A 13,091-nucleotide genomic window follows, 5' to 3' on the forward strand; every position below is an offset into this window, starting at 1 on the left:
GTGCTGCAAAACCAATAAAAACATTTTTTTTTAAAGAAATGGCAATGGGATAATATGAATAAGAATATGGATAGTACAGATCAAAAAAGTGGAGGGAGGAAGAAACAGAGGTTCATTCAGCTTCCAAGAGGTACTGGTTATCTATCAGAAAGGGGGGGGAATGAACCACATAAGTCTCAGTACAAGAGTCTCAGAACGTTTTGTCTCTGAGACCCTCAACCACACATTCACAGACTGTGTTGTATGTAATCTCCGCTAAGTGTGGTTCGGTGGATAGAGTCATCGTCGGGTCTTGTCACTTGAGTGTCCCGTTCTACAAGTGACATCAAAACCTCCACCAGGAGGGAGACTGTCTGGATGTTGACAGTCATGAGTGTATTAAAATTATCTCCTAGCCTTTAGGTGAATCTTTATTGGGGGGGGGGGGGGAAATAGTAGGATAGGGATAAGTCTAAAAACAAAGCTGTGTTTAGTGGATGGGTCACTGGTCCACGACACGTAGTGGTCGAGTCAACATGTTTCGGTCTAGAACTTTACAAATTACAAAAAGCACTCTTTCTGAACCAAGATCCAGCTTTCTGCAAAATTTGGTGTAATTCCGTTGAGGGGTTCAGGCTGTAGTTGTTTCTAAAATCCCTATTGGAAATTGCATGGGGAAAACACGTTTGTGTGGACCCCCCCTTTTTATCGGCCCTTGCTTAAAGAAACACCCCAAACATTCTGCAGCTACAGTGATTGGCAAACTAATTTTGAAAAATTCATTAAGATTCGTCAAACGGCGCCAAAGTAATTAGCAAAACAAAAAACTTTTTTTCTATGCAAACTAGGTCCTAACTATACATCCCTCCAGCGACCGTAATATGTGTATATAAATATATATCCTATATTTGCATGTATTCATCGTTTTGATGTCTATTGGTCTTTTCAACAGCAATAGAAAAAACGTGTAGTGCCACAGTACCTGAACATACAGGTGTTTTGTTCTGCGCAGACGTGCCACTGATCGGTTTCCCATCTTGATTCACACACCAGCAGTAGCCTGTGTAGGTATGGCACTGGACCTGTGGATTGGAAACAAAGATGGACTCATTATTATGCAGTATGTAAAATGAGGAAAATGCATACATTCTTGCAGAATGCCATTTTAATGTAGGTTCATTTGAACTTTTGCTTTGTTGGTATCACACTATTTTCCTCCTTGGTGCTGCGGGAAACGTCGTTTACAACGCGGTGTTTACACCGCACAACCTTTTCCCCGCAGCTATTACAACGCAAGTCGTTACTACGACTTGCGCTGGATGGCGCTGTAGGATAAGGAATGTTTTAATTTTATAGTCCAACACCTTCCCTACTGTTACGGGGACTGGTGTTGGAATATAAAAATTAAAAAATTCCTAAATCCGCGCCCACCAACGCAAGTCGTTGTAACGACTTGCGTTGTAAAATCTGCGATGTCAAGTACCGCGATCTAAAAGATCGCGTTGTACTGACATACATCCGGTGCTGCTGTCCCATTGTAACGATTAGTGAATTTTGCCCTCCTTTTGAGTGTGTTAGAGAGTATCAAATCTCTCCACTATCAGATAACCTTGAGTGTATAGAAGCATCCTGATCCCAGGGGCATCCTACCACAAAATTCCATGAAGGCAAAGAGATCAATGTTTTGTGCCATCTCTGCAGGTTGTGCTGAGCATGACTGCTATTTCATACTGGCTAACAGAAACTGGCTAACCCTTAAAGTCAAGTTGTCCTGACCCACACATCACGACATCCTCAAAAAAGAAGAGAAATCATTTTTAGGCTCCAAAGCCTGCATCAAATGACACCCAAGAAGCAATAGTGGCTTGTGCCTCCCACCCCACGTGAAACATGATAGCAGCTCCATAGGCAACCTCATCACACTGGTTTTGTTATATCCTTCCTGACAATCTGAATAAATAGGATCCTCACTAACACATTTGAGAACTATTTCACTCCTAATCCTCTACATGTGACGTTTGGCACCATTTTCAGTCGATCAATACAATAATCAGGGATCCTTTGTTGAGACAATCTGGCCCCATCACAACTTTTTTGGCCACAACATCAGTGACATCAGGGTTTTTTCTTATACAGAGAGTACAAATATAAAGGACTGCGTCCTGTTTGCACCACCTTTACTAACAAGGCCGTTTCGAGCCGATTCACAAAGGTATGTGAGAGTACTCCTGTAGTATTACTTCTTATACTTCTAAATGCTTGTGAACCAGCCCTGAAATTGGCAGAACTGCATTTTTGGAAATATGAATGGAAATTGTAAGGTTATTTTATGAAGCGAGAGTGGCAGACTCAGTGGTGGCTGCTCCCAGGCAGTAGTAGTTGGGCGGGTAGGTTTTAAACAAAAAAGAAAAGATGACTTACCTGTTGGCCGGCAGCCGCCTCTCCTCCGTCCTCTGCTTCTGTGTTGACCAGAAGTTCACAGTCACCCAGACTCCCCTAAGCCAATAAAAACGCTGATGTGAGCAGCATTGTGATTGGTCTGAGGGCCGTGGTTCGGTGCTCAGACGGGGAGTGGGAGCCTGTGCATTTTCAACACCCAGGCTATGTCTTACAGCCCAGTGGAGAACATGCTAAGGGCGCATGACTGTTTGGCTGGCCCAAGACAGCCGGCCAAACCGTTATGCACACTTAGAAAGTGCCCCAACCACTCCTCCCCTTGCTCAGGTGCAGAGCAGACCAGCCCCGCCACGCACCGCCGAACTGCCTTAGCACAGAAAAATAAAATGATAATAACAGTGTGTTATTATGATTTTATTTTTCCTTTTTTGCAATGCTAAAAACCAGAGGGGCGATTCTCCTTCGCCTTAGCGGAGAAGTACCCCCTGGGCAGACTGCAGGGAAATACCTTTCTTTATTACAATACGTTTCTGGAAACTGTATCCACCTTTCATCGGACCAGGCGACATATTGTCCTTTGTAGATTAAAAGAGATTTGCGGCCTAATTCACAAAGTTAAATTTACACACTTGTCTAAGATTACAGTTTTTCAGTATTCACAAAACTGCATTTAAATAGTACGTTTATGAGAACAGAGACTCCTCAGTGGGAGCAAAAAACTCTGCACATACAAAAGTAGGATAGGCCTATCTTTTTATGTGTGGAGTTCTTCGATTCGACTGCGGAGTCTGGTCTCCACACTCATTGGCTTACTATTAAAATGCAGTTTTGTGAATACTAAAAAAGCGTAAACTTACACAAATGTGTATGTTTACCTTTGTGAATCAGGCCTTACGTTTTCATCTGCACCCTTGCTTTGGCTCTAACAGTAAATGGATCAGGTTGCTTGGAAGAAGGTGGTGGGTGAGGTTGGGGGATACAGAGGGTTAGGTTGGTTGGTATGATGGGGGGGGGGTGAGCTTCAGATTTCCCAACAATCATTCTGGGACAAATTGTTAATAAACATTATTCGAGAAGCCAGACTTGAGGGGGGCTTAAGGGGCTGTGGAAAGAGAGTGGAGTGTGATTGTTAGGGGTACACAATACAATCAAAACATGGCAGAGAGTGTGTGTGTGTTTTTGTCAATGCAAGACTGTAAAAGTCTCAGGTGGAATCCGACAGACACTTCACATTACCGGACTGAAAGCACTTGTACCCAACTATTTACTACAGAATACATTTATTTTTTAGTGGGGGGTGTAACACCCCAAACACCCTCCTGGAGCTACGCCCCTGTTGGGATGGTACAGAAAGTGCACATGTTTGGAGCTTCCTTCACCCAGTCTTAATGAGGCCCAGCCCCTGGTCACCTTAGCAGCTCACTCCAGCCAGAAGTCATGCTTGCTTGGCAGGGTACCCAGACCCCTACGAAAAGACACAAGAATGACTGAGTGTTCCCAGACCACGCATAATGCACTCATTTATTAATTTTGTATAATGCCGCCAACCAGCTCTGTACAACTCAGCTGCTCCTCCTTTAATGCGTAGAGACGGAAGCAGTGCGAAAAAAACATGTGGCATGAATCAGCCTTGATGGTTTCACTCTGGTACAGGAAGTGATGTCATGCACTATCAATTACCCTCTGTTTTGATGGGAATGGGTCTATTTTCCAGACTAAATCGAAGCACAATGTCATATGTGCACACCACGCACGCATGTAAATATTCTGTACCACATACAATGTACATGGTCAAGTGTAAAACACACATTTACGTCCATCTACTTGATTATCACCGCATAGCAGCCGTGGATGTTTGATGCAGCACTTGAGCCTGCATGTATATCCTGTACCATGTACTGTGTGCAAAATACAAGACAGGTATGTGCTCCCTTACAAGCCTAAGTAAACAAACAACAGTAAAGTCAAAACAAGGAATCACATATGGACTCTAGTCGTACACTTAACTTAATCGATGACCTTTGGGCACAAAGTGCTAACATTATACACCTCCAGTGAAATTAAATAGGGTGTGCAAAAGAGCAAAAAATGTACATAGAGTGTGCACTAGCGCAAGAAATGGAGTTGAAGCTTTTTTTCTTTTTTGTTTTGGATGTATATATTAGGAAATCAAACCGGGTTCCATGCATTCAACCGTATAGGTAGAGTTTTTCAACACAGCAAGAGATTGAAAAAGCAGAATGTGTTCCGTTTTCACCGTGTTTACTTGTTAAGGAATGGAATACTTTTTAAAAAGGGAAATGAGAAGGTAGGTTCATGGCAAAATCAATTTGCTCCGTTTCGTATTACGAAAGCCGTGTAATTGTTGCAAGATCGGCTTCTTTATAAAGTGTATTCACGACTCAGGCTTTTTGCCCTGAAACTGTATTTCACGAGAAACAAATAATTCATAAGCAATGTTTGTCTGATATATGTTTGCATTTGTTACACAATGTTTCCCTCCTTTTTAAGCCCTGGTGCAATAGTTTTCGTGAAAAATAGTCTTAAGTTAAACATCCTATTTCCACAATGCCTGTTCTGCAACCAGCAATGGGATTCAATACAGCATCAGGGACCTGAAGAAACGAAACATTCCAAAAGCAAGCACTGGTAAATGCATTCGGTTTTGCCTATTTGATTAATATTTTTTGTTGTTGTAAGGTGTAGCTTGATCAGAAGTTGTGCAATGTAAATTACAGAAACTCCATAAAAGTGTTATGGCGTGTTTATTGAGAAAGCCAATATACTGTGCAAGCGAAACCTTAAAAAACATGCAGCAGTGAAAAAGCAAGCAATAAAAGTATTGCTTTCTGTGTAAGGTGCATGTATGAGATTAGAAAATAAACGTATGGATAATTCGGTGTACTTTTGAAATGTATATTTTTCCCTAATACAATACAATGCAAGCACTCCACAGGAAATGGAATGATACACCAAACAATCAATAACGAGGCAAGTGAAATGACAACGTGTTTAGCTAATGCAAGCTTGCACATCTTCTGAATATACTGCCCTTCAAAGCAGTAACGTAATTCTCACTTTTCCCTGAAAAGAAAGGTGTGACTATAAGAAAACACAGAGTGGACTTTACACATGTGGAAAAACATGCAAAATGACTGAACTTCGAAGATAAAGCAGAAGCTACCCATGCCTGAAATCACTACCTAACAAAATTACAGAAAATGTAAATCTTTGTAGAAAATGGAAACACACGGAAGCATCTTGTAAATACATCCATCACCGAGTACGCATTAGCCTAATAATACAGGTAAAAAGATCACAAGGGATAATGGAGGGGATTGGGGGCTGCAAAAAATTATCCAACACGCCACAGGTTCTAAGACAGTCCACATCAAATGTGCCAACAGCAATCAGGAGTTAACAATTTAGCAAAAGGTCAATTTTTAAAAGTGCATTAATAATCAAGCTACCATTTCTCTGCTTTGGAGATTTGAGCCAAGGCCTGGTTGATCTTCTGAGCCGCCATGGCAAGTGCTCGAGCCAGTCACAAAGACCGACTGGGGAATAACAGGCAAGAGATGCACCGAATACACAGTTGACAGACCAGGCACTGGATCGCCAAGCCCGTCCTCCTGCTGGCTCTCCACGTCACTCCACATTGTGCAACGAAACTGAAAGATGGTGAGTCTCTTTGACCAGACAAAGCAAACATGTAACAGCCATTTCACAATAGAGCGTCATTGCATAAAGTAGACCTGGTAGCATTTAAAAATCTGTTTGACGTATTACTTCTTACGTTTCTATAAAGGAGAGTGATTTTTTTGTGGGAAAAGATGCAGTAAGATTTGGCTATGCAGAGACAATACCATTTGATCGTTTCATAGAATGGGCGAAATTACACAATGTTCTTCTCTGTTCTTTGCCTGTTTTCTCTAATTATGTTTCCTTTTCTGCTGTAAAGGCGGCAAAAAGAAGAGCCGGATTAAAACTGATGTCAAGCCAAACAAGCGCTGCGCATATTAAAGCATTAAAAAATAGATCAAATGAGCCCTCAGGGGGCTGCTCATGCTGCGGACCAAGAACACCACAGTGTGCCCACAGTCCAGCACCCGTGGAGTTCTTGGTACAAAAAAATCACGCTTTTGCCTTGAATCCAAGTGAGACTGAGTCATAAAAGGCTGGAGGCGGAGTTATGTGTGATGAAATAATAAGAATGTAGCTGTGACGGATACCACAAGAAGATTTCTTGAAATGCATAAAAAAAGTTCCACACAAAAGTGGTTGGACACTGACCCTCGGCTACGGGGACTGATAAGAGCACCCTTTTAGATATATTAAATACAATAGATTTCATAGGCACAGCACAAGCGATGTGCAGGTGAAACCAATCACAAGCATTGTGAATTTTAGGGATTCACAAATGTCACAATGTAGGGAATCGCTAAACATTTCTAAAGCCTTAATGGATTCACATCATAGCGATTTGCTAAAAAACAAAAAAAGAAAGCTTTTTAGGGAAGTCGCGTAATGAGCGCCGATAACATTACATCATTCTTGGGGACTAAGGGGAAAGCTCAGGGAAATCGGAGAGTGTTAATCTAGGACCATTCTCCAGTTGTCTTTGGTGAAACAGCTCCAGGGGAGCCAGTGACAGTACAGATGCAGGCAGAAGGCGCAAATAGAGACTTGCTGAAGTAAAAAAGAACATGGTGGAGCAGGTCACAAAAAACAACAACAAACCTTTCAGAAAGTCTGCATTAATGGTTCTACAGAGCAACACAAAATGATATGGGCTAGGATCCAGGTGGTCACACCCCAGGAAGTGGAGAAACTACCTGTGCTCAAATAGTGCACAGAAAAAAAACTTGCCACCATCGTTCGTAAGTCCAGAGGGACACTGTCCTGAAACCAGAGGCAGAACATGGCCATTCTTTCATGGATACATCTATCATTTACCCACCGAAGGAAACGAAGGATGATTGACTCATGCTTTCATTTGTTGATGTGCTCATTTCCTCATGTGACTTGCAGTGCCCACGTTCTGTGAGGCAGCTTTTGTTTCTTTTCTCACTACTTCTGTTGGGGTTAAAACATAAAGTCCGCTTCATCATATAGCCCACTCCTCGTCCACTCAGGGCTTATAATTGAGTTGTTATATGTAAACTATTTGATTTAATGATTATTATACTCCCCATGTTTGACTCATGTTTCGATTGTTACCTTTCCCTATAACTGTAAAGCGCTCTGATATCCTTTGGATCTAGTCCGCGCTACATAGAACATTATAAATAAACATGTATCTTTTAAACATCATCAATCGGGTGTGTAAAAACACTGGTCTATAACTGCAGTAAATATTAGTTGGGATGACTTTAATTCGTCTGACACATCATCCTATGGCACCACAGCACTTATGCACATGTGCCACTTGATAATAGTCTTCTTCCCCCTCCTCCTTCATCTCACACTCAATAATTTCTCCTATGCATTGCTATGTAGTGCAACACAGCACAAGAGATAATGACCCTACACATATTATTGGATCTGACCCTAATGCCATTCCTGGCTTCTGGAGACACCTAATATTACTCTCAGAAGTGCAAACATCTGCTCTATTACAGTTACCACTACTGCTCTGCTACCAATATTCCTGTAGATGTGGATTTCATTGCTTTGATCTGTGCAGTTATATTGTACTGATACTTTCGTCCATGCCTCCTTGCAGCCTCACCAGTAGACCATCCATCCATGTGCACCATTCTATATCTGTTGGTGAATTGCACTGTCATGAACTTGGAGGCATCCTCTGTGCTGCCTCTGTACTTGGCCACAATGTCAGTGATGACGTAACTCGGATCACAAATCACCTGTTCAATCAAGGAGCGTTGTCCCATGCTGCTGTGGGGGTATGTGATGTCTTGTCGATGGTGGCCAAGTCAACACGTGATGTCTATATCTCTAATTACATTGTGGAAGTGTGGTATGTTGTGATATTCTTGCTTCACTGCCTCTAACGCTGTTGGGAAGTGTATATGTCCTTTTATGTTCATAAGCATAACCCATAGAAATCGGCTGAATGAGACAGAGAGCACTTTTGTGAGATGCCTGCATTGCCAACACATTGATTCTTCACCATTCTGCTGCTGTAAAGTGAATCTTTGCCTATAAACCTTCTCTTGTGTTCTCCTGTGCTTGTTTTCTACAGCCAGTAAGAACCCACGTCTTACTACCAGGTGAAATGCAGCCATTTTGCAATATTGGACAGCATTGTGCATCTCATTTCATAGTTTCCACTTTTTTGGACTTTGATGGAATTGATACAAAGTTGGCACCTGTGTCTGCTTTTTTTGTATTCTTTCGCAAACTTTGCCTTTTTTAAGATAATAATATCGAACTGCAAAGTGGTTTAGCAGTCACTATTGTGTTAGCATTTTGTGGTGTCTTCCTGCATTGCACATTTGCTTTAATAATTTACACATTAATTAGCTATGCCTTTGTGCATCGGTGTTTTGCTTGTTGTACCACCAGCGCAAACTAATAGGAAAAACGTCAGTGTAATATTTATATCACTTCCCTTAGTTATTATACAGACCGAGCATGGGAAGGTGGTGACGTTGGATTAATAAACAAACAGGTAAGTAAACCATGTAATTATTTCTTTTAGAGCAGTACCATCACAATTATGATGAAAATATCCACAGGGGCACCTCCTCCGTTAAGGCACAATATCGCCGCCCCACTAGCTAAAATGCTTCAGAGGAAAAATAAAATGGTAATAGACATTATTACCATTTTATTTTTCATTGACTCTGCAAATCCCCGTCCCGAGCCGAATGTCGGGACGGGGGCAGAGCCGCTGCTGATGGGCAGCAGCAGAGATGAGTGATGGTCTGGACACTTTAAAGTGCGCATTTCTCTTTGGCCAGCCGTCTTGCAACCGTTATCCAGAGCATACACTATTTAAATGGCCTTCAACTTAGAGACAGAGGTTCAGCGCCTAGATACCCTCAGGGTTGACAAGCAGGGCTTTAAAAATCCACCGTTTCAGGAGGAGCCTAGCCTGCAACCATGATGGCCGCTTAGGCTCTCGGCTCCGCCGACCCTCTTGCCTTACACGTCTCTCCTGTCCACTATCCTGGCTTCGAAGCGTGATTTCATGCGGGAGACATTGTGCTGCCTTCGTTGGCGTGTCTTCGTGATCTTTGCCGGCGGTATTGGCGACGGACCGTCTCCGCCTGATCTGAGGCCCTCCTACCCACGAGACCGGGGCTTCAAGTGTTGGTGACGACCTGCCCCTGATGCAATACCACCGGCCACTCAAGATGGGGAGGAGCCGGCCGGCCGAAGGAAGTCTGCCGACCTGATAGTCCATTGTTGCGGTCTTCCATCCCACCCGGCGGCGGTGTCTGCCTGTGATACATTGTGGCCCTGGAGAATCCAATGTATCGTTTTCTCCGCTTTTCACCCGCCCGGGCATTTTCCTGATCTTCCTTGGGAGACGGTGGGCGACGTCTGGAACATCGTGGACTCTATACCCGGTACTGGGGGCACTAGCTTGTGCGTGCGGGCCCGTGCGACCGCTGGGGCCGCGTCCACATCACCGATCCCGACATTATGGAGACCGCTATCCCCGTGTTCCCGGCCCGACCTTGTTCCGGCGAGAGGCATTGTGATGGCCGGTGGGGGTACGGGGAGCCTCAGATGCGGAGGACTACCGGTGACTACGCTTGTGGGGCGCCGCCAGGGATTCCTGAAGTGCTGGCTGCCCTGGGTGGGGTGCGCACTGCCCTGGACTGTGGCGCCCAGGTCTTGGGGAGCCGACTGGATGCCATTGTGTGCCTCGCCATACGTGATGACTTTCGACTGCGGGCCACTGCGCCACACCCGGCGCCCGAACTCGGAGAACTGGCTACCCTGGTGGATGTGAGACTGTCTGGTGATTGTGAACCTGAGCCAGCCATGGAGCTGCTCATCGTTGTTGGAACCGAGTTGAGTGATGGTGGACATACATCGTGGCTTGAAGATCGGCTTGGGACAAAGCGCCTGGCCACTCCATTTTGTATTGTGGGGGCGACCCTCCCCTCTCTCCTGAGATCGTTGCAATCGACCTGGACCGTGGACTCTGGGGGGCTATTGCTCCACGTCGAACCCCCACGCTTCACTGTGACTTCTTCATCTCTGTCCCTGTTGGGCTTTTCTGAGCAGCGCACTGCGCCACTGTGGCTATTTCGATCACCCACTTCACCTAAAATGGCGGCCGGCCGGTTGGATTCCTTTGTTACAACGGACCGTAACGGACAAGGCTGAGAATGTTGTCTTGAGCTCCGGGGCATGATCGACTGGTGACTATATGGGACGGGCGTAATAATGGCTGATTTGCTTTTTTATTCTGTACTATTTTATGGGACTTGACTCGAAGAGTGGGCGGGCGGTAGCCCGTAAGTTTATCCCTTTTCCTCCTCCGCCTGCTTCCTCCTGTTCTATTCTTCTTGGCACGGTGCATAGTGATTCTCCCCTTTTCATATCCTATCGCTCGATTACTGTTGTTACTGTGGCATTTGAGGTAGACGATATATACATGGCCGGGGAGACCGGGAGCCTGCATGCGTGATTGGCCCTCCTCCAGTTGGTTATAAATATCCCTTTTTTTCCTTTCTTCCCTTTCCTTTTCTCTCTCTATATTTCGGGTTCTTGTTTTTTGGGCGACAGGCACACTGTCGGGGGGGGGTAGGCCGTAGCCTCCACATGCGTGCAGGGTGGGGGGATGGTTTTTTTTTTTTGTTTTGTCCGTTTCGGTTTCTATGGGCCTTTTTCTTCTTTTTCCTTTTTCTGGCTCTTCCTTCTTTTTCCTCCTTATCTTGGGTCAGTATGGAGACTGGGTGTTACGCCATTTGTTGTTTTTCTTTCAGGTGTCCACGTTCTTATTCTTGAGGTTGTTCTATATGTATGTGGTGGGTAATGCTGGGTACGACCTTTGACTGTCTGTACTTTTATCCTGATCGCTGTAATTTTGTGTCGCTATCCCGATTGTGACTCCTTTGCTATGTCAACATCCTGCTGTGTACACTGCCTATTCTGTGTTTTTTTTGATGAACCGCCTGGTCTTTGATCCTTCTTATCTTATTATTTAGAAAATGAACCTTCTTTTCTCCTGCACTCAGTGATCGATTCCCCCTTACGTGTGATATAAAATGTTGCTGTTTTTGTCTTTGGGGACTGGTGAGTTTCTTATCGTTGTTCTACGCGCCATGACTTGATTTCGAGGCCGGCCAGATTGGTTGTGGGCCCGTAGCTGTAACTCTTCGGCGTACAATAAAGGTTTTAAAAAAAAAATAAATAAAAATAAAATAAAAATCCACCGTTCATTACCTTACATTACAAGGCTGTATGAAGCCAAAATGACACCTTCATGAATCAGGACTCTTTTTTTGGCCTGGCCTAGAGGCAGCTTTAACCCTTTATAACCCTATTATAACCTTGGAGATTAAAACACAATATTCTTAGTAATGCTGCATACAGAAAGGAGTTTTGGGTTAGGCTTCTTTATCATTGACGTACTGGAGAGTTATTTACACTTTAGGTCAGCTCAACAGGTCATAATACAGAGGGGGGAGACTGGGTCAGCCCCCACTTAGGCACTGGAGAGACGTTTCATGCCATAGGCCGAATGGGCAGTTACCCAGGGCCCCCACCGTCCAAGTGCAATGCTGGGAAAGTACACTATCTATTCACCTCTATTCCTATATTACAACCTCACACTGCCTACTTCTTCTGTCTCTAATTTCCCAATGACATCTTAAGGATATCTGAGGCCCCTGGATCACATATTTCAACCCTATTTCTGAAAAGTTGTTAGGGGTCATGAGTGCTTGATTTAGCAGTAACATGGTAATTAAATTCAAATTTATTCCGAACAGAGGGCCCCAAAATATGCCTATCCCGGGGCTCTAAAATCCATCAAATGACAATGAGTTCTGTCCCACAGGACAGCCTTTGGTCATTTGACTTTTCAGACAGTGTCAGGGATGGTTTTTGCAGGGGTGTAGCTTGGGGGTGGGTGTCTGGGGGTGAAGGTGCACCCACCAAATATTTCCAAAGTTGGGTCATGCATGTCCTGGCAGTGCCAGTCAGGTCTTGATGTCTGTCGTAACTGGTACAGCAGGCCTGTCCTGTCACTCACTCCACACCCTGTCAGTCACACCCTGTCAGTCCTTGGCTGTGGAGCTCGGGTGCTGGGACACAATGCTCCGGTATTTAAAGTTTGGTCTTTAATTCTGTGCACTATGCTGCAGTATGCTCAGAATCGCAGTGCAAACATGCATGGGTATTCACAGTTCCTTAGCATACGGCCATTCAGTTCTTGTAGCTTTTCGTGCAAGCACTGTAAATGAGTTCTGATAACTGGGCACTTGGTTAACACCCTGGTTGGAGCCACAGTTGTGTGTACACAATTTTGGAATGTGCATGCCAACCACCTTATTTCAGTGTCATTGCATGCTATTCCTGTATCTGTGATGGCTCACTTCTTAGAATGTGCATGTCACCCCTTTATTTTCAGTACAACTGTATGTTATACCTCATTCTGAAATGGCTCACTTCTTGGAATGTGCATGTCAATTCCTTTATTTTCAGTACTATGCTATAATTTATTAGATGGCTCGCTTGGAATGTGCATGTCAACCCCTTTATTTTCAATGCCACCACTACACGTTATA

General features: G+C 44.2%; 1 protein-coding gene across 6 annotated transcripts in view; it reads right to left on the reverse strand.

Moving 5' to 3' along the window:
- SMOC1 (SPARC related modular calcium binding 1) overlaps nt 1-13,091 on the reverse strand; it is a 651,789-nt gene that overhangs the window by 417,688 nt on the left and 221,010 nt on the right. For all 6 annotated transcript variants that reach the window (XM_078659597.1, XM_078659602.1, XM_078659600.1 and 3 more), the window contains exon 4: nt 962-1,061. In XM_078659597.1, coding sequence (XP_078515723.1) covers nt 962-1,061 — 100 coding nt within the window. The remainder of the gene's footprint in view (nt 1-961; nt 1,062-13,091) is intronic.

The sequence above is a fragment of the Lissotriton helveticus genome, chromosome 9, assembly GCF_964261635.1.
Source record: "Lissotriton helveticus chromosome 9, aLisHel1.1, whole genome shotgun sequence".
NCBI classification, from domain to species: Eukaryota; Metazoa; Chordata; class Amphibia; order Caudata; family Salamandridae; genus Lissotriton; species Lissotriton helveticus.